The following is a 27,618-nucleotide window of genomic DNA, read 5'->3' on the forward strand; positions in this document are numbered from 1 at the left end:
TGTACGTGTGTGTAGAGTGTGTGTCTTATGTGTATGTGCCTGTGTGTGTGTCTCTTCACTGTCCCCGCTGTTGCATAAGGTCCCTGCTGTTCCATAGTATAGAGTGTGGAGCAGAGCTCATGGAAAACCACAGGTTCTGCTGGTTTTAGCAGTCAGTCATCTCAGCAGTTTTTACAGGTAGCTTCTATACTGAACAAAAATATAAAGGCAACATGTAAAGTATTGGTCCCATATTTCATGAGCTGAAATAAAATATACCAGAAATGTTCCATACACACAAAAAGCTTATTTCTCTATAAATAAAAAAAATCACAAATTTGTTTACAAACCTGTTAGTAAGTATTTCTCCTTTGCCAAGATAATCCATCTACCTGACAGATGTGACATATCAAGAAGCTGATTAAACAGCATGATCATTACACAGGTGCAACTTGTGCTGGGGACAATAAAAGGCCACTCTAAAATGTGCAGTTTTGTCACACAACACAATGCCAAAGATGTCTCAAGTTGAGGGAGCATGCAATTGGCATGCTGACTGCAGGAATGTCCACCAGAGCTGTTGCCAAATAATTTAATGTTAATTTCTCTACCATAAGCCTATGCCCTCCCAGGCCCACCCATGGCTGCGCCCCTGCCCAGTCATGTAAAATCCATAGATTAGGGCCTAATTTATTTAAATTAGATTTACTTATATGAACTCAGTAAAAATCTTTGACATTGTTGCATGTTGCATTTATATTTTTGTTCAGTGTAAAAACACTTTAAAAAATGGCTGTGTAGGCTTACCGCGTGACTTTTGATTTATTGATTCAATTTCCAATTGGCATCTAATTTACAAATTTAGACTAGCTAGAGGGTGACCTTGCACTTTCTATAACGGCCTTAACCTTCCGTGACATTTATCCTTGAAAAGGTACTGTATGTCTTATCTTACAAATCCAGGCACAAATTATATTTTGCATGTTTTTATTGATATGTCAACCACAAGAATAATTCTGGAAGAGGGTTAGAAAAGTAGGCAACCAACAAACACAAATGGAAAGCAGAACACTGTGTCATGTTGATAAAATAGTGATATGGCTTGAATCATTTAGAAAACGAACAAATTGTAACCAAAGTATTAAGCCACAATTTATTTCACACTAGTTTCATGAAGAGGAATGGGATTTGGAAAGAAAGAAAATGCAACAAAACAACCCTGCTGGTTTATCAAAATGTGGTGCAGTAAAAAACAACAACAGTCTCAACACAAAACATTTAAATATCAAGGCCAGTGTATGAAAAATATTTACAAACCCTTTTCATTAAATTGAACGAAATAGCAACAAAAGTACCAACAATTGCATAATTTGGTCTCACAGTAGACAGTCAAGTTTTCAGGCTGTCAAGCCACCGCTTGGAGAATTATAGCCACTACCTTGTTACAAACAACGAGCCAGCATGTGATTCCAACACCACCTGAAACACAGGCACAAGAGCAGGTGAATGAATAATCATTATATTACCAATTAGATACAGAGAGATATAGTCCCAGAGACCAGATCAATGTAATCTAACCTCATTTAAATAGGTAAATGTTCAAGATTCTCAAAATCACAGATCAAGCTAAACAACTTAAATCATAAAGATTTGACAAATCCACCGGCAGGGATTTAGAAGTGATCCATAGGTATTACTGTTCTTAGAGAAACAGACTTTATGATTTAAACAGAGCTGAGGAAACATCTGCTCTCTTTGAGCTTTAAAACAAAACAGACATTGAGTTGAATGGATTGAGTTGAATGGGTTGAATAGCACAAACACAATCCTCATTTACATCCATTACTGTTCAGTTATATCAACAGTAGGGGTATCTGCATACCTAAAGGAAGCTACAGGTGCAAAGTATTTGTATTTATTATGGATCCCATTTGCTGCTGCCAAGGCAGCAGCTACTCTTCCTGGGGTATAGCAAAATTAAGGCAGTTATACATTTTTAAAAACATTACAATACATTCATAACAGAATTCACAACATATTAAGTGTGTACCCTCAGGCCTCTACTCTACTACCACATACAGTGAGGGGAAAAAGTATTTGATCCCCTGCTGATTTTATACGTTTGTCCACTGACAAAGAAATTATCACTCTATAATTTTAATGTTAGGTTTATTTGAACAGTGAGAGACAGAATAACCACAACAAAAAAATCCAGAAAAACACATGTCAAAAATGTTATAAATTGATTTGCATTTTAATGAGGGAAATAAGTATTTGACCCCCTCTCAATCAGAAAGATTTCTGGCTCCCAGGTGTCTTTTATACAGGTAACGAGCTGAGATTAGGAGCACACTCTTAAAGGGAGTGCTCCTAATCTCAGCTTGTTACCTGTATAAAAGACACCTGTCCACAGAAGCAATCAATCAATCAGATTCCAAACTCTCCACCATGGCCAAGACCAAAGAGCTCTCCAAGGATGTCAGAGACAAGATTATAGACCTACACAAGGCTGGAATGGGCTACAAGACCATCGCCAAGCAGCTTGGTGAGAAGGTGACAACAGTTGGTGCGATTATTTGCAAATGGAAGAAACACAAAAGAACTGTCAATCTCCCTCGGCCTGGGGCTCCATGCAAGATCTCACCTCGTGGAGTTGCAATGATCATGAGAACGGTGAGGAATCAGCCCAGAACTACACAGAGGATCTTGTCAATGATCTCAAGGCAGCTGGGACCATAGTCACCAAGAAAACAATTGGTAACACACTACGCCGTGAAGGACTGAAATCCTGCAGCGCCCGCAAGGTCCCCCTGCTCAACAAAGCACATATACAGGGCCGTCTGAAGTTTGCCAATGAACATCTGAATGATTCAGAGGAGAACTGGGTGAAAGTGTTGTGGTCAGATGAGACCAAAATCAAGCTCTTTGGCATCAACTCAACTCGCCGTGTTTGGAGGAAAAGGAATTCTGCCTATGACCCCCAAGAACACCATCCCCACGTCAAACATGGAGGTGGAAACATTAGGCTTTGGGGGCTTTACTATTCTTAGGTAGGGGAATAACTTTTGCTTCCCTCCAGGCCTGAGGGCACACACTTTCTAGTAGGCTTAAATTGAAGATATGGCAAATAGGAGTGGCAATATCGTCCGCTATTATCCTCAGTAATTTTCCATCCAAGTTGTCAGACCCCGGTGGCTTGTCATTGTTGATTGACAATAATACTTTTTTCACCTTTTCCACACTTACTTTACGGAATTCAAAATGACAATGCTTGTCTTTCATAATTTGGTCAGATATACTTGGATGAGTAGTGTCAGCGTTTGTTGCTGGCATGTCATGCCTAAGTTTGCTAATCTTGCCAATGAAAAAATAATTAAAGTAGTTGGCAATATCAGTGGGTTTTGTGATGAATGAGCCATCTGATTCAATGAATGATGGAGCGGAGTTTGCCTTTTTGCCCAAAATTTCATTTAAGGTGCTCCAAAGCTTTTTACTATCATTCTTCATGTCATTTCTCTTTGTTTCATAGTGTAGTTTCTTCTTCTTTTTATTCAGTTTAGTCACGACTTCTCAATTTGCAGTACGTTTGCCATTCGGTTGTACAGTAGTGTAGGCTATATACTGTACAGTAAGTTCAGTTATCCTGAAATATCAGAGCAAAATCACCTAGCCAGTCCCTGTGCGTCTGAAATAGCACCCTATTCCCTATATAATATAATAGTCCCGTGTAGCTCAGTTGGTAGAGCATGGCGGTTGCAATGCCAGGGTTGTGGGTTCGATTCCCATGGGGGACTAGTATGAAAATGTATGCACTCACTACTGTAAGTCGCTCTGGATAAGAGCATCTGCTAAATGACTAAAATGTAAATAATGCACTACTTTGAAGAGTGTCCTTTGGTCAAAGGTAGTGCACTATATAAGGAATAGGGTGCCATTTGAGCCTAAACCCCTGCTGGTGTTAAAGCCCCTCTCAGGGCAGGTGCTGTAATCGGTTTTACCTGCTACTCCAGATGGGAAGGCCACCATTCGCTCTAGAGGAGAAATCCACTTACTGGGCAGGACCGTCACTGGGTCAGCATAGTACTTCCAGATCAGAGAGATCATTAGCACAGCCTGGGAGAGACGGAAGGGAAGGGGATGGGAGGGACGTCACTCTCTGCCACTTGCTCCCATTGGACTGTTCATCTGTCAGTCATCATCCACAGTCCCAAATCTCTATTAAATATTTGCATAGTTTCCTATTGCAAGATTGTGAAATAATCCTAGCTACTATGAAAATATACCAATAAATGTTTAAAAAAATAAAAAATAAATCAGCTCTAGGTCACTTACCTGCAGAATATAGTACACTATGTTGACGACCCATTTGATTTTGGTCTGCTGACCAGTTCTGGATTTAACTGAGGGAAGAAAAGAAAATACAAACTTCAGACAACAAACTGATGACTTGGTGTGGTTTCCCCACATGGAGACAATGTATCACAATGGGACTGTAAAGGCGTCCGCAGGTTTCCCATCCGAAACTGTTTGGAACAGTTTGTGCATATATTATGACGACATTTTGTGACGTTTTTGTTCGTTTTGGTCTTCGGCAAGGGTTTCTTCTGTTCGTGGACACAAAAACATTTGAGGCGAGCCGAAATCTACGCCCCTTCGTCGGTGATTGGTCAACAGTAGGGATTCTTCAGTGAAGTGTTTGTCATTCAACGAGAGACATTGTTTTCATGCACACTCGTTCGGTTCACCTAGCCGATTTCGGCTACGTGCCAGCTGAACCGAAGCATGCGGAAGGCAAAAGGCATCAGCTATGCTAGGCGAACCAAAATAGTGTGCTCACATACTCCCTTAAAAGACCTTCGCTTGAAAAACTAGAAAAAAGCAGCAATAGTACTGTTTGTCCATCTTGAGATGCCTTAGCCAGTATACGCTGCCTCAAAAGAGTCCGAATTAATCTAAAGATAACTCAAGAAATCGGTCATTAATTTTAAAGTTTTTGCAGAGATCTTAGTCGCACAATTTTACATCTAACTAAGATGTTTGGTGCAGTATTTGTCAAGTGACAAAATTTGCATGATTAGTCTCTCGTTGAATGACAACAAACACTTCATTACTATTGACCAATCACCAACGAAGGGGCATAGACTTCGGCTACCAACTTTGGCTCGCCACAAGAAAAACATTTGTGTGCACGAACAGCCAAGAAAACCCTTGCCGAAGACCAAACCGAACAAAAACGTCACTAAACTATCATCATAATATATACACAAACTTTTCCAAACTGTCTTTAAGGCCAGCAGGTGAGACTGTACGACAGCTGGTTAGAAGGGGTTGAAAGAGACAGAGTGACAGAGAGATCAGCAGAAGTGTTGCCCCTCCTCAAAGAAGCTTTGGTCAAGCCACTGGAAGTGTCTGACATCAAGGTCACCTTCATCCTCCTCCAGCTCTACCCTGAGGATTATGGGACATTTCTAATTCAAAACCCTCCATGGATTCATACCGATAGCTGCATTCACTTCATCACTATAGCCAACTACCCTAAAGATATGAAAACTTCTCCTGAAAATGATTTCCCTGTGCCATTGTCCTTGGATTATGAATTTGAAATGATAGGAGTGGTAGAGTTACTGTATCTGTGACTCCAGTGAGAACAGGAATATGCTACCAATACACATTTCTTTTAAGGGTAGAATGTGCTGTATGGGGTATAGTACGAACTACTTAAAATGGCCTCTACGAGTATATACAGTGCCTTCAGAAAGTATTTACACCCCTAGGCTTTTTAAAAACATTTTGATGTGTTACAGCCTGAATTTAAAATGGATTACATTTAGATGTTGTGTCCAGTGGCGGCTGGCCGATAGAGGGCGCTAGGGCGCCGCCCCCTTAAATAAAATTATTTTAAAAAATAAAATACAAAATAAATAAAAATAATAATAATAATAATAAAAACATCAGTATGTCAATATTTGTGTGTTTGAAATATGGAATGCACACAGTAATGTGTGTAAGATATGATAGAAAATCATATTCGCAACCTTTCCTCTGCCTGTCAAACGCCTCGTCAGCTCTGGGCGATACAGAAAGTGCCCCGAGGAGGCGGGTCTACGTAGCAGTTAAGCCAATTGCTAATTTAAGATATGAATGTATGACATAAAATGTAGCCAATCAGCGATCTTAAATCGAATCCAAGGAGGGCGATTATTTTATCGCCCCAAGCTCGCCCCTGATAAAATAAGGACCGGGCTCCAGTGGCGCCATTTTTACTAGACGACAATGGCGAGCGCAAACGTTACTCCTCCAAGACCCAACCCCTAACTCGGTGAAATCTCTCCTCCAAGATCCGTTTGAGAGGAGAACTTTGTCAGAGAAAGTTTGGGTGAAAGAGCTGGGCCCAGATCAACCTGACCTCTCAATCAGACAGCAGGCTAGCGAGAAAGGGAAGCAGTATATGCGCGGCTTCTCCCGTAGCTGGTACACCAGGAAGGCTTGGCTAGCTGGGTGCACTGATGCTAATGCTTTATTTTGCTTTCCGTGCTTGCTTTTTAAAACGACGGGGTCAGATTCAGCATGGACAGGTACCGGAGTGAGGGATATGAAGCACCTGTCAGAGAAGGTAAAGAAACATGAGAACACCAGGGCACACATGGACAACTCTGTAAAGCTAGCTGTATTAGGAAGGGTGAACATTGCTACGCAGCTGGATGACGGCCACAGGATTGCGGTGAGGAAACACAATGAGGAGGTGGATAAAAACAGGCACATTCTATCCAAAATTATCGATTGTGTGAAGTTCTGTGGGGCTTTTGAGTTGGCCTTGCGTGGGCACGAGGAGACTGACTCCTCGGACAACCCCCGGCATTTTCCGGGGCTTAGTGGATTTTGTTGCCTCCCTCGACAGTGTGCTGGAGGAGCACCTGAAGACAGCTACCGTTTTTAAGGGCACGTCAAAGACGATACAGAACGAGCTGTTGGACTGTATGCTGTCAGTGCTTAAGGATTACATCCTGGAGGAAGTAAAGAGTGCTGATTTTATCGCCATTCAAGCTGACGAGACGACTGACGTTTCCACCCACTGCCAGTTGGTGCTTGTGATACGCTACATCGATGCTAAAAGTAACGTCCAAGAGCGTTTTTTCGAGTTAATTTTGATCGAGAACGCAACCGCCGACACCATCGCTACAGCGCTGCTGGAGAGGCTCAGCACCATACTCTCACATGGACAAAAGGCCAAACTTATTGCCCAGGCTTACGACTGAGCAAGTGTGATGAGGGGAGCCACCGGCGGAGTGCAGCGTAAAATAGTGGATGTGTACGAAAATGCGCACTACGTCCACTGCTATGCACATCAGCTGAACCTCATCATGCAGCAGGCTACTTCACGCATCCCCAGGATCGGCACTTTCTTTTCCGACCTTGCAGGATTTTCTGCTTTCTTCTCCAGGTCTCCCAAGCGAACCACCGTGCTTGACGAAGTGGTTGCGCATAGACTCCCCAGAGCCTCTACAACACGGTGGAACTTCCACAGTCGCGCTGTAAACACTGTGTACGAGTACAGGGATGACCTCCTAACGTGTTTCCAGACCATCAGAGACTCTGGGAACTTTGATGCCCCGACTGTCAGAGAGGCGGGGGGCTTTGTGAGGATGCTCGAAGACGAGGCTTTCTGTTTTTTCCTGGCACTGTTCCACAAGATCATGCCAAATGTGGACATGCTTTTCAGCCAGCTGCAGAAGAGGAACATCGACCCTGTCTTCATTAAAGCACTTGTCCAGAGGTTCACAGACAGCATGCTAACAATCAGGTAAATAACTATATTTACTATTGGCTGATAAAGATGTTGTTAGAAAGATGAATAGTTCACTTACAACAGTTTAAAAGCCTAAATGTGTCTGGTCATCAAAGTGAGTGATTATCATAGAGCCGTCACAATTATATTTGTTTTAGTATTTTAAAAGGAAAGAGAAGACACAATCAGACGTTGATAATAATGCAGGAAAGTACTACACAGTTTGTAATAATTATTCAGGTGTCCACCAGGTCAATTTCTAGAAGAGGCCTAGTTGTTATTGAAGATTAACTTTATTGCTAAGTGCACAGCAGAACAAAATGATGTTGCATCCCTCTCACAAATGTAATAGAAAAAGGCTTTAAAACGTAATAACATCAGTTAATTATGTACATCACAGGTTAAAAGCAGTTACTAGACATAGTTTGTGTGTATATACACACTATCTGTCTGTCTGTCTGTCTGTCTGTCTGTCTTTGTCTGTTATATATATATATATATATATATATATATATATATATATAAAAGTCACTGGTTGTGTGTTGAGGGGGAATTACAGTGAGTTAAGAAGTCTGATTGCAAGTTATCAAATTAAACTTAATTTTTTGGACCCAGGGCCTCAATTCCCTCTTTGTGTGGGGACAGCGCATCTGACGAGCAGCAACAGCCCATCAAGCGACGGAGGATGCTGGGACCAGGAGAACAACAGAGGTTGGCTATAGAGGTAAGTTGTGATGTAATTGTCAGTGTTTCCCCCTAGAACTTTTTTCAGGCCTGGTAGTATGTAGCCAAAACCCTGAACAATCAGCACCTTGGTAATCATATACTTGAGTTGGACATAGGCATGTGTCAGTCAGGATCACTTGCATCAACATAGCTTAATTGCAAATTAAAGCTGATGATGTATCTTTTACAGGTATGTGATACCATCCTGAGTCATGCCAAAGAGAGGTTCTCCTTCACCCAGCACCTCATCAGCGCAACACTATTGCACGGAGAGTTGTTCCCACAACACAGTGTGAAGTTCCCCGATACAGCGCTTGAAACAACCGTGGAGGCGTACCCCATGTTGAACAAGGCCAAGCTCAAAACCGAACTGTCCCTCATCTATGAGAACAGTGAGTTCAAGGCTTGTAGTTGTGCAGTGCCCCTGTACCAGTTCTTCATGGAGAACAACCTTCAGAGCACTTTCACAGAGACTGCCAGCCTCCTCAAGATCCTCATCACCACACCCATGACAACTGCTGAGTCAGAAAGGTGCTTCTCTACACTGAAAAGGATCAAGACCTTCCTGAGAAACAGCATGACACAGGATCGCCTGAACGGCTCTGGCCATGCTCTCCATGGAGAAGAAACTTGTCAGGGACATTCCTGACTTTAATCAAAGGGTCATTGAGAGGTTTGCCACTCAGAAGGACAGACGGGCAAAATTCCTGTACAAATAAGATGACAGACACACACACACAGAGCAGCTCTGGCCGCATGTTTCTTTGTATATAGTTGACCTTAGCATAAAAAATCCAGTTATATATGGTACTCTAGAAAGTCTTAATAGTGTCTTTGCTAATATTACTGTATATATGTTGTTTTGTATCAATTAATTGTTGCAGTTCTGGAGCACATTAACAATTAGTCACATTTAGTATGATCATAAAATACTGTATGCTATTCTTCCAGTCAAAGGTTTGAGTTCATCCACTTGATATCCATTTCTATATTATACATCCTTTTATACAGTGTAAGATTTCCTATAAACTTTATAATAATTTCATGTTATTGTCCACTTTCCACTCTGTTCTGACAGCATGCCTGTTGCATTGCCTGTTTACTACCAATGGTGAAAAGTTCACTTTAAATGCAAATGAAAGGCTTGGGTTTGTGTAATATGTTTTTGTGTAAGAATGCCTCAACTTTTTAATATTGGCATTAAATAATTACTGAATGTTTCACTGAGCACTGCTGTCCTGCAGTTTGTGTTAAAATATATCGCGATGGTTACAGGAAAAAAAAAGTATGGCACAGCCCCACCGAGAATATTTTTCACCAGCCGCCACTGGTTGTGTCACTGATCTACAAACAACGCCCCATAATGTCAAAGTGGAATGATGTTTTTAGAAATGTTTACAAATAAATAAAAATTGAAAAGCTGAAATGTCTTGAGTCAATAAGTATTCAACCCCTTTGTTATGTTATGCGTAATGTACAAATGTGCTTAACAAGTCACATAATAAGTTGCATGTACTAACTGTGTGCAAGAAAGGTGTTTAACATTAATGACTACCCCATCTCTGAAGTTATTAAGTACACTTTGGATGGTGCATCAATACACCCAGTAATTACAAAGATACAGGTGTCCTTCCTAACTCAGTTGACAAAGAGGAAGGAAACCGCACAGGGATTTTCACCATGAGGCCAATGGTGATTTTAAACCAGTTACAGAGATTAATGGCTGTGACAGGAGAAAACTGAGGATGGATCAACAACATAGCAGTTACTCCACAATACTAACCTAAATGACAGAGTGAAAAGAATGAATCCTGTACAGAATAAAACATATTCCTAAACATGCATCCTGTTTGCAATAAGGCACTACTGCAAAATACAGTGGGGAAAAAAAGTATTTAGTCAGCCACCAATTGTGCAAGTTCTCCCACTTAAAAAGATGAGAGAGGCCTGTCATTTTCATCATAGGTACATGTCAACTATGACAGACAAAATGAGAAAAGAAAATCCAGAAAATCACATTGTAGGATTTTTTATGAATTTATTTGCAAATTATGGTGGAAAATAAGTATTTGGTCAATAACAAAAGTTTCTCAATACTTTGTTATATACCCTTTGTTGGCAATGACACAGGTCAAACGTTTCTGTAAGTCTTCACAAGGTTTTCACACACTGTTGCTGGTATTTTGGCCCATTCTTCCATGCAGATCTCCTCTAGAGCAGTGATGTTTTGGGGCTGTCGCTGGGCAACACAGACTTTCAACTCCCTCCAAAGATTTTCTATGGGGTTGAGATCTGGAGACTGGCTAGGCCACTCCAGGACCTTGAAATGCTTCTTACGAAGCCACTCCTTCGATGCCCGGGCGGTGTGTTTGGGATCATTGTCATGCTGAAAGACCCAGCCACGTTTCATCTTCAATGCCCTTGCTGATGGAAGGAGGTTTTCACTCAAAATCTCACGATACATGGCCCCATTCATTCTTTCCTTTACACGGATCAGTCGTCCTGGTCCCTTTGCAGAAAAACAGCCCCAAAGCATGATGTTTCCACCCCCATGCTTCACAGTAGGTATGGTGTTCTTTGGATGCAACTCAGCATTCTTTGTCCTCCAAACACGACGAGTTGAGTTTTTACCAAAAAGTTCTATTTTGGTTTCATCTGACCATATGACATTCTCTCATACCTCTTCTGGATCATCCAAATGCACTCTAGCAAACTTCAGACGGGCCTGGACATGTACTGGCTTAAGCAGGGGGACACGTCTGTCACTGCAGGATTTGAGTCCCTGGCGGCGTAGTGTGTTACTGATGGTAGGCTTTGTTACTTTGGTCCCAGCTCTCTGCAGGTCATTCACTAGGTCCCCCCTGTGTGGTTCTGGGATTTTGCTCACCGTTCTTGTGATCATTTTGACCCCACGGGGTGAGATCTTGCGTGGAGCCCCAGATCGAGGGAGATTATCAGTGGTCTTGTATGTCTTCCATTTCCTAATAATTGCTCCCACAGTTGATTTCTTCAAACCAAGCTGCTTACCTATTGCAAATTCAGTCTTCCCAGCCTGGTGCAGGTCTACAATTTTGTTTCTGGTGTCCTTTGACAGCTCTTTGGTCTTGGCCATAGTGGAGTTTGGAGTGTGACTGTTTGAGGTTGTGGACAGGTGTCTTTTATACTGATAACAAGTTCAAACAGGTGCCATTAATACAGGTAACGAGTGGAGGACAGAGGAGCCTCTTAAAGAAGAAGTTACAGGTCTGTGAGAGCCAGAAATCTTGCTTGTTTGTAGGTGACCAAATACTTATTTTCCACCATAATTTGCAAATAAATTCATTAAAAATCCTACAATGTGATTTTCTGGAATTTTTTTTCTCAATTTGTCTGTCATAGTTGACGTGTACCTATGATGAAAATTACAGGCCTCTCTCATCTTTTTAAGTGGGAGAACTTGCACAATTGGTGGCTGACTAAATACTTTTTTTCCCCACTGTATGTGGCAAAGAAATTAACTTTTTGTCCTAAATCAAAAGCATTATGTTTGGGGCAAATCCTACACAACATATCACTGAGTACCACTCTTCATATTTCAAGCATGGTGGTGGCTGCATCATGTTATATGCTTGTCATCGGCAAAGACTAGGGAGTTTTTTAGGATAAAAAGAAAAGGAACAGAGCTAAGCACAGGCAAAGTCCTAGAAGAAAACCTGGTTCACTGGGAGACAAATCCACCTTTCAGCATTACCATAACCTAAAACACAAAGCCAAATATACACTGGAGTTACTTACCAAGACAACATTGAACGTTCCAGAGTGCCTTACTTACAGGTTTGACTTGAAAATCGGCTTGAAAATCTATGGCAATACTTGAAATGACTGTCTAGCGAAGATCATTAACCAACTTGACAGAGCTTGAATTTTAAAAAGAATCATGAGCAAATATTGTACAATCCAGGCTCTTAGAGACTTACCCAGAAAGACTTAGCGGTAATCGCTGCCAAAGGTGATGCTAACATGTATTGACGCAGTGAGTTGAATACTTATCTAATCAAAATATATTAGTGTTTTATTTTTCCTTTATTTATTTGTTTCTTCCACTGTGGCTTGTGGAAGTGTTGTGCTGCTGAATGGTATTTTGTGTAGATTGTTGACAAAAAATTACTATTAAATCTAATTGAATTCTACTTTGTAACAACAAAATGTGGAAAAAGTCAAGGGGTGTGAATACTTTCTGAAGGCACTTTATCAGTTCCATTTGGACTGAATAACGGCCCTGTATTTGGTCGGCACTGTGGAAGTGGTGTGCTGCTGAATGGCACTTTCTTGAAATGGGCACGTTCTTGAAATGGAGCCCCTTTCCTTCCTCTCTCTTTTACTGTCAGGGGCTCAAGAGATTAAGCGGGAAAATGTTAAATGGTGAGTGACGTGAGAGAAAGCTGATGGCAACAGGCTGCAGCTGTGCAGATGCCCCCCAAGTGAACACTCGGAGCTATTACCCTCCCTCTTAACATACAGTGAGTGTACAAAACATTAAGAACACCTGCTCTTTCCATGATATAGCTTTCACCTGGTCAGTCTATGATCCCTTATTGATGTCACTGGTTAAATCCACTTCAAATCCGTGTAGATGAAGGGGAGGAGACAGGTTAAATAAGGATTTTTAAGCCTTGAGACAATTGAGACATGGATTGTGTGTCAAATCAAATCACATCACATTTTATTGGTCACATACACATATTTAGCAGATGTTATTGCGAGTGTAGAAAATTGCTTGTGTTCCTAGCAACCAACAGTGCATTAGTATCTAACAATTCACAACAACACACACAAATCTAAAATTAAAATAATGGAATTAAGAAATATATAAATATTAGGACGAGCAATGTCGGAGTGGCATTGACTAAAATACAGTAGAATACAGTATATACATATGAAATGAGTAAAACAGTATGTAAACATTATTAAAGTCTAGACTAGTGTTCCATGTCTATGTACATAGGGCAGCAGCCTCTAAGGTGCAGGGTTGAGTAACCGTGGTGGTAGCCGGCTAGTGATTGCTATTTAACATTCTGATGGCCTTGAGATAGAAGCTGTTTTTTTAGTCACTCGGTCCCAGCTTTGATGCACCTGTACTGACCTCGCCTTCTGGATGATAGCGGGATGAACAGGCCGTGGCTTGGGTGGTTGATGTCCTTGATGATCTTTTAGGCCTTCCTGTGACATCGGGTGCTGTAGGTGTCCTGGAGGGCAGGCAGTGTGCCCCCGGTGATGCGTTGGGCAGACCGCACCACCCTCTGGAGAGCCCTGCGGTTGTGGGTGGTGCAGTTGCCGTACCATGCGGTGATATAGCCCGACAGGACTATGCATCTGTAAAAGTTTTAGGGGCCAAGCCGAATTTCTTCAGCCTCCTGAGGTTGAAGAGGCGCTGTTGCGCCTTCTTCACCACACTGTCTGTGTGGGTGGACCATTTCAGATTTTCAGTTATGTGTACGCAGAGGAACTTTAAGATTTTAACCTTCTCTACTGCGGTCCCGTCGATGTGGATAGGAGCGTGCTCCTTCTGCTGTCTCCTGAAGTACACGATCAGCTCCTTTGGTTTGTTGACGTTGACGAAGAGGTTATTTTCCTGGCACCACTCCGCCAGGGCCCTCCGCTCCTCCCTGTAGGCTGTCTCGTCATTATTGGTAATCAGGCCTACCACTGTTGTGTAATCTGCAAACGTGATGATTGAGTTGGAGGCGTGCGTGGCCACGTAGTCATGGGTGAAAAAGGAGTACAGGAGGGGCTGAGCACACACACTTGTGAGGCCCCTGTGTTGAGGATCAGTGTAGTGGAGGTGTTGTTTCCTACCTTCACCACCTGGGGGTGGCCCGTCAGGGAGTCCAGGGTCCAGTTGCACAAGGCGGGGTTCAGACCCAGGGCCCCGAGCTTAATGATAAGCTTGGAGGGTACTATGGTGTTGAACGCTGAGCTATAGTCAATGAACAGCATTCTTACATAGGTATTCCTCTTGTCCAGATGGGATAGGGCAGTGTGCAATGCGATGGTGATTGCATCGTCTATGGATCTATTGGGGCAGTATGCAAATTGAAGTGGGTCTAAGGTGTCAGGTAAGGTGGAGGTGATATGATCCTTAACTAGCCTCTCAAACCACTTCATGATGACAGAAGTGAGTGCTACAGGGCGATAGTCATTTAGTTCAGTTACCTTTGCTTTCTTGGAACAATGGTGGACATCTTGAAGCAAGTGGGGACAGCAGACTGGGATAGTGAGAGATTGAATATGTCCGTAAACACTCCAGCCAGCTGGTCTGTGCATGCTCTGAGGACGCGGCTAGGGATGCCGTCTGGGCCGGCAGCCTTGCGAAGGTTAACATGCTTAAAAGTATTACTCACGTCGGCCACGGAGAACGAGAGCCTACAGTCCTTGGGAGCGGTCGCGTCGGTGGCACTGTGTTATCCTCAAAGCGGGCAAAGAAGGTGTTTAGCTTGTCCGGGAGCAAGACGTCGGTGTTCCCTTTGTAATCCGTGATTGTCTGTAGACCCTGCCACATACGTCTCGTGTCTGAGCTGTTTAATTGTGACTCCACTTTGTCTCTGTACTGACGTTTTGCCTGTTTGATTGCCTTACGGAGGGAATAACTACACTGTTTGTATTCAACCATATTCCCAGTCACCTTGCCGTGGTTAAATGCGGTGGTTCGCGCTTTCAGTTTTGCGCAAATGTTGCCATCTATCCACATTTTTTGATTTGGGTAGGTTTTAATAGTCACAGTGGGAACAACATCCCCTATACACTTCCTGATGAACTCAGTCACCATGTCCATGTATACGTCAATGTTATTCTCAGAGGCAACCCGGAACATATCCCAGTCCGCGTGATCAAAACAATCTTGAAGCATGGATTCCGATTGGTCAGACCAGCGTTGAATAGACCTTAGCACGGGTACTTCCTGTTTGAGTTTCTGCCTATAGGAAGGGACGAGCAGAATGGAGTCGTGATCTGATTTGCCGAAGGGAGGGTGGGGGGAGGACCTTGTAGCCATCCCGGAAGGGAGAGTAACAACGGTCGAGAGTTTTTGAAGCGTAATTACTACAGGCAATGTGTTGATAGAACTTCGGTAGCGTTTTCCTCAAATTTGCTTTGTTAAAAATGCCCAGCTACAATAAATACGGCCTCAGGATATGTGGTTTCCAGTTTGCACAAAGTCCAGTGTAGTTCCTTGAGGGCCGTCATGGTATAGGCTTGAGGGGGAATATACACGGCTGTGACTATAACTGAAGATAATTATCTTGGGAGGTAAGCACACACACTTGTCATTTGATTGTGAGGTATTCTAGGTCAGGTGAACAAAAGGACTCGAGTTCCTGTACGTTATCACAAATCACACCATGAGTAGTTAATCATGAAACATACACCACTGCCTTTCTTCTTTCCGGATAGTTCTTTATTCCTGTCTGCGCGATGTACTGAGAACCCAGCTGGCTGTATGGACGGGGACAGTATATCCAGAGAGAGCCATCATTCCATGAAACAGAGTATGTTACAGTCCCTGATGTCTCTCTGGAAGGAGATCCTCGCCCTGTGCTCATCTACTTTATTGTCCAGGGACTGAACATTAGCAAGTAATATACTCGGAAGCGGTGGTTGGTGTACACGCCTCCTGAGTCGGACTAGAAGTCCACTTCGAATACCTCTTCTCCACCGGCGGCGTCTTTGAGCAGCCTCTGGGATAAGTTAAATTGCCTTGGGGGATATGATCAAAGGATCGAATTTGGGAAAGTCGTACTTCTGGTCGTAATGCTGGTGAGTTACCGCTGCTTTGATATCCAAAAGTTATTTCCCGGCTGTATGTAATAATACAAAAAACGTTCTGGGCTAATAATGTATGAAATAACACACACAAAAAATATACAGTGAGGGAAAAAAGTATTTGATCCCCTGCTGATTCTGTACGTTTGCCCACTGACAAAGAAATGATCAGTCTATATTTTTAATGGTAGGTTTATTTGAACAGTGAGAGACAGAATAACAACAACAAAAAATCCAGAAAAACGCATGTCAAAAATGTTATGAATTGATTTGCATTTTAATGAGGGAAATAAGTATTTGACCCCCTCTCAATCAGAAAGATTTCTGGCTCCCAGGTGTCTTTTATACAGGTAACGAGCTGAGATTAGGAGCACACTCTTAAAGGGAGTGCTCCTAATCTCAGCTTGTTACCTGTATAAAAAGACACCTATCCACAGAAGCAATCAATCAATCAGATTCCAAACTCTCCACCATGGCCAAGACCAAAGAGCTCTCCAAGGATGTCAGAGACATGATTGTAGACCTACACAAGGCTGGAATGGGCTACAAGACCATCGCCAAGCAGCTTGGTGAGAAGGTGACAACAGTTGGTGCGATTATTCGCAAATGGAAGAAACACAAAAGAAATGTCAATCTCCCTCGGCCTGGGGCTCCATGCAAGATCTCACGTCGTGGAGTTGCAATGATCATGAGAACGGTGAGGAATCAGCCCAGAACTACACGGGAGGATCTTGTCAATGATCTCAAGGCAGCTGGGACCATAGTCACCAAGAAAACAATTGGTAACACACTACGCCGTGAAGGACTGAAATCCTGCAGCGCCCGCAAGTTCCCCCTGCTCAAGAAAGCACATATACAGGCCCGTCTGAAGTTTGCCAATGAACATCTGAATGATTCAGAGGAGAACTGGGTCAAAGTGTTGTGGTCAGATGAGACCAAATTGGAGCTCTTTGGCATCAACTCAACTCGCCGTGTTTGGAGGAGGAGGAATGCTGCCTATGACCCCAAGAACACCATCCCCACCATCAAACATGGAGGTGGAAACATTATGCTTTGGGGGTGTTTTCCTGCTAAGGGGACAGGACAACTTCACCGCATCAAAGGGACGATGAACGGGGCCATGCACCATCAAATCTTGGGTGAGAACCTCCTTCCCTCAGCCAGGACATTGAAAATGGGTCGTGGATGGGTATTCCAGCATGACAATGACCCAAAACACACGGCCAAGGCAACAAAGGAGTGGCTCAAGAAGAAGCACATTAAGGTCCTGGAGTGGCCTAGCAAGTCTCCAGACCTTAATCCCATAGAAAATCTGTGGAGGGAGCTGAAGGTTCGAGTTGCTAAGTGTCAGCCTCGAAACCTTAATGACTTGGAGAAGATCTGCAAAGAGGAGTGGAACAAAATCCCTCCTGAGATGTGTGCAAACCTGGTGGCCAACTACAAGAAACGTCTGACCTCTGTGATTGCCAACAAGGGTTTTGCCACCAAGTACTAAGTAATGTTTTGCAGAGTGGTCAAATACTTATTTCCCTCATTAAAATGCAAATCAATTTATAACATTTTTGACATGCGTTTTTCTGGGTTTTTACCATTAAAATTATAGACTGATCATGTCTTTGTCAGTGGGCAAACGTACAAAATCAGCAGGGGATCAAATACTTTTTTCCCTCACTGTATACAGTGGGGGAAAAAAGTTTTTAGTCAGCCACCAATTATGCAAGTTCTCCCACTTAAAAAGATGAGAGAGGCCTGTAATTTTCATCATAGGTACACGTCAACTATGACAGACAAATTGAGAATTTCCTTTCCAGAAAATCACATTGTAGGATTTGTAATTAATTTATTTGCAAATTATGGTGGAAAATAAGTATTTGGTCACCTACAAACAAGCAAGATTTCTGGCTCTCACAGACCTGTAACTTCTTCTTTAAGAGGCTCCTCTGTCCTCCACTTGTTACCTGTATTAATGGCACCTGTTTGAACTTGTTATCAGTATAAAAGACACCTGTCCACAACCTCAAACAGTCACACTCCAAACTCCACTATGGCCAAGACCAAAGAGCTGTCAATGGACACCAGAAACAAAATTGTAGACCTGCACCAGGCTGGGAAGACTGAATCTGCAATAGGTAAGCAGCTTGGTTTGAAGAAATCAACTGTGGGAGCAATTATTAGGAAATGGAAGACATACAAGACCACTGATAATCTCCCTCGATCTGGGGCTCCACGCAAGATCTCACCCCGTGGGGTCAAAATTATCACAAGAACGGTGAGCAAAAATCCCAGAACCACACGGGGGGGACCTAGTGAATGACCTGCAGAGAGCTGGGACCAAAGTAACAAAGCCTACCATCAGTAACACACTACGCCGCCAGGGACTCAAATCCTGCAGTGCCAGACGTGTCCCCCTGCTTAAGCCAGTACATGTCCAGGCCCGTTTGCTAGAGTGCATTTGGATGATCCAGAAGAGGATTGGGAGAATGTCATATGGTCAGATGAAACCAAAATATAACTTTTTGGTAAAAACTCAACTCGATCGTGTTTGGAGGACAAAGAATGCTGAGTTGCATCCAAAGAACACCATACCTACTGTGAAGCATGGGGGTGGAAACATCATGCTTTGGGGCTGTTTTTCTGCAAAGGGACCAGGACGACTGATCCGTGTAAAGGAAAGAATGAATGGGGCCATGTATCGTGAGATTTTGAGTGAAAACCTCCTTCCATCAGCAAGGGCATTGAAGATGAAACGTGGCTGGGTCTTTCAGCATGACAATGATCCCAAACACACCGCCCGGGCAACGAAGGAGTGGCTTCGTAAGAAGCATTTCAAGGTCCTGGAGTGGCCTAGCCAGTCTCCAGATCTCAACCCCATAGAAAATCTTTGGAGGGAGTTGAAAGTCCGTGTTGCCCAGCGACAGCCCCAAAACATCACTGCTCTAGAGGAGATCTGCATGGAGGAATGGGCCAAAATACCAGCAACAGTGTGTGAAAATCTTGAGAAGACTTATAGAAAACGTTTGACCTGTGTCATTGCCAACAAAGGGTATATAACAAAGTATTGAGAAACTTTTGTTATTGACCAAATACTTATTTTCCACCATAATTTGCAAATAAATTCATTAAAAATCCTACAATGTGATTTTCTTGATTTTTTTTTCTCATTTTGTCTGTCAGAGTTGACGTGTACCTATGATGAAAATTACAGGCCTCTCTCATCTTTTAAGTGGGAGAACTTGCACAATTGGTGGCTGACTAAATACTTTTTCCCCCCCACTGTATATACTGCAAAGTTGCTTCGGAGCTAGAAGCAGAGCTGCCATGTCTGTCGGTGCCATTCAGAGTGTGAATGGGCTACATTTACATTACATTTTAGTCATTTAGCAGACGCTCTTATCCAGAGCGACTTACAGTTAGTGAGTGCATACATTATGGCCCCATGTGGGAATCGAACCCACAACCCTGGTGTTGCAAACGCCATGCTCTACCAACTGAGCTACATCCCTGCCGGCCATTCCCTCCCCTACCCTGGACGACGCTGGGCCAATTATGTGCCACCCCATGGGTCTCCCGGTCGCGGCCGGCTTCGACAGAGCCTGGCTAGACAAAATATTTAAGTGCCTTTGAACGGGGTATGGTAGTAGGTGCCAGGTGCACCGGTTTGTGTCAAGAAGCTGCTGGATTTGTCACGCTCAACAGTTCCCTGTGTTTATCAAAAATGGTTCACCACCCAAAGGACATCCAGCCAATTTGACACAACTGTGGGAAGCATTGGAGTCAACATCCCTGTGGAATGCTTTCGACATCTTGTAGAGTCCATGCCCCGACAAATTGAGGCTGTTCTGAGGGCAACTCAATATTAGGAAGGTGTTCTTAATGTTTTATTCACTCAGTGTACATGTGCCTAGTCCCCAATAGAGAGATGGAGCAAATTGTACAGTAAAAAGTTTTCCCGCCTACTAAACCAGCTAAGAGAAGGGAGGGAAACAATTGGTGATATTCACAACTTGTGCAATACCTCCGCCATGTCTCATTATACTAATAGTGTTTATGGTAAATATTCTGTACATTGAATTTTGTGAAAATCAAAAAGTTTGGGAAACAATGCATACTTGTCTGTGTGGACTGTAGATTAATCAAATATATTGGTTATGTTGAATAAGGTGTTGTGTGAGGCCTTTTGGTGTAACATTTCTAGAACATGTACATACACGATCATAGTGTTGAGAGGGGTAGAGACAGAGACATAATGCCATCCACTATTACCATAAGTCTTCAACTTGTCCGTCATCTTGTTGATCTTGCGCTCGAGCCGTGCGTACCTGGCGAACTCGTCCATCATGTTGATGGAAGAAAGCTCCTTCTTCATGGCCTGAATCTCTGCCCTCATCTCCACCTCATCTTCCACATTCTTCTGGAAAACTTTGGACAGCTTCAATAGAAGAAGAATACAGCCAAAAATATCAATCTAAAGGTTTCTAAGCATGTTATACACGAGGTGCATTCTGATTCACTTTACTACTGGGCAGTGACTGGCTGGGGTAGCCTGCTTAACAGTGAACTATGCAGTAAGGTATCATCACAGGGAATTATGTTATCAAGCTGCAGGGTGCTAGCACAAAATAAGTGCAGGAATTAGCACTGATCCATGGCAAATTAGCCATGATAAGCTGTTCAGGAGTCTTATGGCTTGGGGGTAGAAGCTGTTAAGAAGCCTTTTGGACCTAGACTTGGCGCTCCGGTACCGCTTGCCAATCAGTAGCAGAGAGAACAGTCTATGACTAAGGTGGCTGGAGTCTTTGATAATGTTTAGGGCCTTCCTCTGACACCGCCTGGTATAGAGGTCCTGGATGGCAGGAAGCTTGGCCTCAGTGATGTACTGGGCCGTACGCACTACCCTTTGTAGTGCCTTGCGGTCGGAGGCAGAGCAGTTGCCATACCAGGCGGTGATGCAACCAGTCAGGATGCTCTCGATGGTGCAGCTGTAGAACTTTCTGAGGATCTGAGGACCCATGCCAAATCTTTTCAGTCTCCTGAGGGGGAATAGGCTTTGTCGTGCCCTCTTCACGACTGTCTTGGTATGTTTGGATTGCATCATGTTAGCTCCCCACTCATGCTGCACAGAAGTTAACACACTTGAATAATGCGACACAGCATGTAGAAATTTAACTGTTAATTACTGTTCGCAAAACAATGTCCATACAGGCTAGAACACTTTACAATGCAACAAGATACTGGTAGCTTCCAGCTTTGTAGGCTACCTTTCCTTGCTAGCTGACAGCTAAAGCTAACATTTACATTTTACATATTTAGCAGACGCTCTTATCCAGAGCGACTTACAGTTAGTGAGTGCATACATTTTTCATACTGCCCCCCCGTGGGAATCGAACCCACAACCCTGGCGTTGCAAGTGCCATGCTCTACCAACTGAGCTACAGGAGTCAAACATCAATTCACTACCCTAGTACTTTGTTTGTGATATTATGCAAACCATAACCAAAAATGCTTCAAAGCTTCTCTCTCTCTCTCTCTCTCTCTCTCTCTCTCTCTCTCTCTCTCTCTCTCTCTCTCTCTCTCTCTCTCTCTCTCTCTCTCTCTCTCTCTCTCTCTCTCTCTCTCTCTCTCTCTCTCTCTCTCTCTCTCTCTCTCTCTCTCTCTCTCTCTCTCTCTCTCTCTCTCTCTCTCTCTCTCTCTCTCTCTCTCTCTCTCTCTCTCTCTCTCTCTCTCTCTCTCTCTCTCTCTCTCTCTCTCTCTCTCTCTCTCTCTCTCTCTCTCTCTCTCTCTCTCTCTCTCTCTCTCTCTCTCTCTCTCTCTCTCTCTCTCTCTCTCTCTCTCTCTCTCTCTCTCTCTCTCTCTCTCTCTCTCTCTCTCTCTCTCTCTCTCTCTCTCTCTCTCTCTCTCTCTCTCTCTCTCTCTCTCTCTCTACTCTCTCTCTCTCTCTCTAAGATTATCTATAGCCTCTGTTGCTCCGATGGGCCGCTCCCCTCTTGCCTTTTGAATGACGTCATTACTGATTAAAGCGACAGAGCACATTTTTATCAAAGAAGCTACTTCTAAGTAAATGTTGTTGATCAGTACAACAAATAAGTCCCAAATGTAAGGGAAACAAATGTCACCTGTAGCCCCATGAAATCAGCCAAAACAAGCTCCACAACTTAATGCATTCACTTGTATTGTGGATAGGCCCTAAGCTACATCTTGATTTACCCATCTCAATAGAGATGTACCATTCAAATACCATTATGTTATGTATTTATATTGGTCAAAACAAAGTAAAATGTATTGTATAATTTATTAATGAATGCATACAATAATTGACAGAGCAGTAGCAGAGTTTATCTGTCTGGATCAAGTGCCATTCGATTACTTTAGCTAATATGCCTTTTTTTGTCAAGGTATCGAGTGTCAATTATATATTTTAAACCTGGTATCGGTAACTAAGTCAAAATGCTGGTATGGTGACAACACTATTTGCGACTGTGGCCTACTATGTGGGCAACACAGGATTTGGTGTTTGTGGATCTGACAAGATTTTACATTAGTTTAAATGGTGCTTATGGAGAAAACTCACTTGAATCCATATCACTTTGTCATAGCACTAAACCCATGAGATATGCACAGCAGACTCTGCTTGTCCATTATACATGTGATGTTATTTTCCAGATTTCAAACTCAAATTTACTACATACCCACATCTGGCATTTATCGTTATATCACGGAAATGTCATATTTTAGACTGCAAACGCTTATGGTGCTAAAAAGAGCAAGGGAGGATTGAGTCAAATAAACTTATAGCGCAGATGACATAGTTGTGGTGAGAGGGAGATGAGCACAGTCACCACCAGCCATTAAATGCCAGCGGGTCTTTGTCAATCTCTCCCAGTAGGAGAACGAACATCATGTCTCTGTGCTAAAATGTTACAGATAAACATGCCGACGCAACTTAAAAGTTTGAACACACATTTACCGGTACAACTGGGCTACAATTTCTAAACAATGTTACCGCATGAATGGCATACTCACATAGGAGGAAATTGAAGGTAACAACATTTTGACGAGGTTGCACAAGACCACAGACCCTAAAACCAGCAACCAGACGTACACAGTCGCCATTTTCCTTTGATTATTTACAATAGCCGTCGCTAGGGAAGCACACCCCCTTCACTTTCTACCCGATGTAGATTTTTTTTTTTTACTGAATATGTTGTATTTTTGCCTAGTGAAGTTGGCCTGTCTATTTATTTTCCAAAAAAATAGCCTACATGTATCAAAATAATGCATTATGTTACTTTTTATTCTGATCAAATGGGGTATTGTGTGTAGGGAATGTCTTCATATGTGGAGCTTGCCTTTTTAACCAACATTTTGGCAAAACAATATGAAGAGTGTGTGTCGTGGTTCCCCACCCCCTCATCGAAAGGCAAATAAATATAGATCTGATTGTTATGTAAAGATATACACACAGGTATCTCGCTATGATTTGAAAATGTGTTGACGACTCCTAAAGCCAATCAATGGCCAGGGGCGGAGAGTGGCTTGTCGGTCAGGTTAGTGCTATAATGAATTGAGAAGGGGGAGGGGGGGAATCCAATCCGGTTTGAGCTAGTTTTGTTCCAATGGAACATTAACGTCTCGCTACGCTGTAATAGAACGCACTGTTTGAATCTTATACCGAACAGTATTTTTCTTGCTCCGTTTTGGAACATTGCCCTCTTTTTTTCTTTTAACAAATACGCAAAACAGCCATGCCTAAAAGGAGCAAAGTAAGTAGAATATGTATTTATTTTTGTGTAATTTGATAGATAAAAACGCAATTGCATGAAATGCATTTCTTTTTGCACGTACAATTGTTTAAATGTAGCCGTAAATGTAAGTTGTTTTGGATCGCTTCGCTGCAACATTGTTGCACTGCTGTTGTGTGCAGTCAGGAGTTTAAAATGTATCACTCTGTTTTGATTTGGGAAGTGGCGGGTTTTCTTCGTCTTATCTCTTTCACGATGTGATTTTACTCTTCGAACATTGACTGGTTAAATGATTGGTGCTTAATATTTACCTTATCAGATCTATTGTAAATTGGGTGGGGGGGTTGTCACTTTTTTCATGGTGGTTGTTTAAAAAATGTGACATTTACCTATAAAGACAAAGAGGTGTAGGTAGTTAACTATGTCGTGAGATGGCTATTCTCCAGAAATAAAGTTGGTGACAATCTTTTAGGCAAATACGACTGCACTTATTGTAAAATAACATTTAATTGTAATTGCATTCCATGTATCCTTTTGACATAGTGCAATATCATTCATATATAATTTAGTTGTTGGGATATATGTTCAACGCACGGTGGGCTGTATGGTATGCAGAAGACTGCTTCTAGGGTTCTTCAAAAAGGGCACAAAGTCGTGTGTCATGGCTGCCCTTGTGAGGAAGACAAACACTGACGACGTTTTTCTTGCTTTGCAATATCAAAATTCATAGTTACAACGTAATCTGCTTAAAAGTTCACACATGCAACACGCTGCATCGTTTAGAATGTTTGATTGTGTGGTTTAATTTTGTGTGCCCTTCGTTTTGTTGTTGGTTCGAGACATTTCTGAGTTATGCAATGGCGATTCGTCGACATCACAGCGCCGCTCTTGTTGCTGGGGATTTTAGTAGATTCTGTAACCATTTGGAGAGTCGCTGAGGATCTCGGAGAGTTCGAAATTCGAATGAATGGCGGGAACGCACAGTAGACTGGCTTGTCGGCGTAGAGGAGGAGGACAGTAATGTTGCTTGGCAAATTTCCATATACCACTAGTGAATGAATGCGTCCGGAGGAGGCGGAGTCGGTATTCCCCTCTCAGTAGAGAGCACAAGCAGCATGGAGAAAATCGTAATTGCATACTCCTCGCGTCCGGTCTCCTTCTCAAAACCCATTGGAGGAAAAGGTCAGAAGGGCGGGACCTACGGCTTTTTCCATCCAATGGTGTTTGAGAAGGAGACTAGGGTCACGCAATTGAGATCTTCCCAAGGTAATAATCATTGGCAAGTCAATTGGTACATTACTTAAATGACTGAAGCAAGTTGAAACTATTATATACTGTATCTGTATTAGGTAGTTCATGACGTAAATGGAACAAACGAGCAGTTATATCTAGACTGTGCCCATAACACCATTGCCTCCTTACGCCCACTTTGGATTACACAATTTCCCTAATACTAATGGCATTTAAACTGACCCTCCCCCCAGTAAAACCCACCTAACACGGTTGCCCTGCTGAGCTGTCACTAACATTTGTCTCTCCTTTTATCACAGGCAAACGCTGATGCTGAGGCAGCAGAGGTGAGTGATTTAAGGTCTTATTCAAATATTATTTTATCAATGCACTCTCGCTGGTTCTTTAAGTATTTAAATGTTCAGAGTACAATTCCATTGCTTTGCCACCAGAGGTCAGCATCAACCCATGTCAAAATCTGCTCCAAATAATTGCTATTTTCTTCTGAAATATTTTGCAGCCCAAGAGGAGATCTGAGAGATTGGTAAACGTGAGTATATTACACACCTTTTTAGACACTTAAATTTAAGATACAGACAATTTCAGCTAAGAATCACTCGCTAAAACACCTTTAATTGCAGAAACCCGGCCCTCCAAAGGCAGAACCCAAGCCAAAGGTGAGGAAGTGCTGACATTTAACACATTGTCAAATGTACATTTAATAGTAAATTAAGTGCAAATAAGGACTGTTTCTTAACATATTTAAAATATATATAATATACACACACAGAAGGAGAAGGCAGTACCTAAGCCCAAGAAGGCTAAAGAGGTGAAGAAGGCCGCGCCTGAGGAGAAGGAGGTGCCCGCAGAGAATGGAGAAGCCAAAGCTGAGGAAGAGGTAAGGGGCTGATGGGATATGTAGGCATTTCCTCTTACAGATAAATGGAAAAAACAATATAATTGATGCGCATGGCATGAGGATATGGTGCTCTCAATTTTTTTGTGCTTTAAAAAAAATCTGCTATGTTTTGATTTTCAGGAACCAGCCACAGAAGAACCTGAACAGAAGGAAGAGGCAGCAGAATAACATATTTTATCAGTGCTCCCTATTCCTCTTTTTCTTGTACAATTCAGGGGAATATTTTTATCGACTATTTTCTAAATGCAAGTTTTTTAGTAGTTTGATTGTAGAAACACATTTTTTTATGAAACAACAAATACATTTGGAGACGGATTTCATCACATCCCACATTTTTACATTTCCGGAACAATTACGGTTATTGTAAATGTCAAAGGTTTTTATTTTTGCCGTGGGGAAGGGATGGGAATGGGCCAGGTTGCTGCATCAAGAACATGCAAGCACGTTGTTTACAGGATCCGGTCAAAACAGAGAGCTTGCCTGAGAGACTAACATTCCATAGGCTATATGAGGGACGGTATTTGTAACCTGTATTGTGTGGTGGGGATGAATTACTAAAGGGGCAACACATTGTTTTATTGTTTATAATGAGATGTTTTAGAATGTTTGTAAGCTGTGTTCCATATGTTAACTATTGTACTCATGCCATTTTTTAAAACCATTCTGCTTAATAAACCTATTCCCTAGCACTGGAGTTCCTCCCTATCAGGCTTGTGCATTGCGTGTATTTGGTTTTGTCTCTGTTCTGTGATAGCATTGCAATAAATGTGGACAGCTGCTGTTTAAAAGGTTTTCAAACTTTCTATATGCAGTGTGTAATGGTACATTGTGAATGGAATTCTGTGTTCTTAGCCAAGCTAATGACATAAGTGTGAAACATACCATTGATTATGGTTCCTTGGATGCTGAGAAACTGTACATCCACTTGAGCTGTCAAATACACAAACCAGCAATATTCATGTGGGTTTTGGGTATCGAGTACAGGTGTACAGTTCTTGTATTCTTTGTTTATAGATGTATCTGTGTCATGATTGGTATAAACAAACCAATAAAAATGTGGTTGTAATTGTTTGACCTTTTCTCATTGTGTGACAGACATACTATACAGTATTTAAGATATGATAGTTCTGATTGACCACAAATACATATTGCAGTAGCTAAAGAAGAAACCCATTCCAGTTCTGAGACTGACATGGCAACAGCTAGTATCTGTCGTCGATATGAAAAACAAAAATACATTATAATTTAGTTAAATAGCAACTGCCCCTAAAAAGCAACTTCTAGTTTTGAAAGTGGTCCATGCCTATGTCGCATCTATGAGTCAAACATTCATTCTAGTGTCAAAATTAACAACAACTTGTAAATAGGATAATTTTGGGAATAAAGTCAGTCTCGTCCAAAACGGAATGAAGGTTACCGTTAGTCTTCCTTGGGTTGGGTTT

General features: G+C 42.3%; 2 protein-coding genes across 2 annotated transcripts; one reads left to right on the forward strand and one right to left on the reverse strand.

Moving 5' to 3' along the window:
- Positions 1 to 949: 949 nt before the first annotated feature.
- Positions 950 to 23,421, reverse strand: LOC121573599 (guided entry of tail-anchored proteins factor 1). Its single transcript, XM_041885703.1, has 5 exons — positions 23,309 to 23,421; positions 20,552 to 20,717; positions 4,312 to 4,379; positions 3,978 to 4,092; positions 950 to 1,458 (listed from the first exon to the last, which is right to left on the reverse strand). The coding sequence occupies exons 1-5, from the start codon at positions 23,396 to 23,398 to the stop codon at positions 1,385 to 1,387; spliced, it is 513 nt and encodes a 170-aa protein (XP_041741637.1). The 5' UTR covers positions 23,399 to 23,421; the 3' UTR covers positions 950 to 1,384.
- A 454-nt stretch (positions 23,422 to 23,875) lies between these two features.
- Positions 23,876 to 27,247, forward strand: LOC121573600 (non-histone chromosomal protein HMG-14). The gene is made up of 6 exons (XM_041885704.2): positions 23,876 to 24,048; positions 25,578 to 25,604; positions 25,778 to 25,807; positions 25,899 to 25,934; positions 26,048 to 26,155; positions 26,297 to 27,247. The coding sequence occupies exons 1-6, from the start codon at positions 24,031 to 24,033 to the stop codon at positions 26,342 to 26,344; spliced, it is 267 nt and encodes an 88-aa protein (XP_041741638.1). The 5' UTR covers positions 23,876 to 24,030; the 3' UTR covers positions 26,345 to 27,247.
- The last annotated feature ends 371 nt before the right edge of the window (positions 27,248 to 27,618 follow it).

Source organism: Coregonus clupeaformis, chromosome 9 (assembly GCF_020615455.1).
Source record: "Coregonus clupeaformis isolate EN_2021a chromosome 9, ASM2061545v1, whole genome shotgun sequence".
In the NCBI taxonomy this organism is placed as follows: Eukaryota; Metazoa; Chordata; class Actinopteri; order Salmoniformes; family Salmonidae; genus Coregonus; species Coregonus clupeaformis.

What these genes read in the sequence shown, in the direction of transcription:
- LOC121573599 (XM_041885703.1), bottom strand. Translation starts at nt 23,398, where the DNA reads ATGGCGACTGTGTACGTCTGGTTGCTGGTTTTAGGGTCTGTGGTCTTG. An exon ending in TACCTTCAATTTCCTCCTAT is followed by an intron (nt 20,718 to 23,308) that starts GTGAGTATGCCA and finishes CTTCTATTGAAG; the next exon opens with CTGTCCAAAGTTTTCCAGAA. An exon ending in GGACAAGTTGAAGACTTATG is followed by an intron (nt 4,380 to 20,551) that starts GTAATAGTGGAT and finishes TTCTTCCCTCAG; the next exon opens with TTAAATCCAGAACTGGTCAG.
- LOC121573600 (XM_041885704.2), top strand. An exon ending in GATCTGAGAGATTGGTAAAC is followed by an intron (nt 25,808 to 25,898) that starts GTGAGTATATTA and finishes CTTTAATTGCAG; the next exon opens with AAACCCGGCCCTCCAAAGGC. An exon ending in AGGCAGAACCCAAGCCAAAG is followed by an intron (nt 25,935 to 26,047) that starts GTGAGGAAGTGC and finishes ATACACACACAG; the next exon opens with AAGGAGAAGGCAGTACCTAA.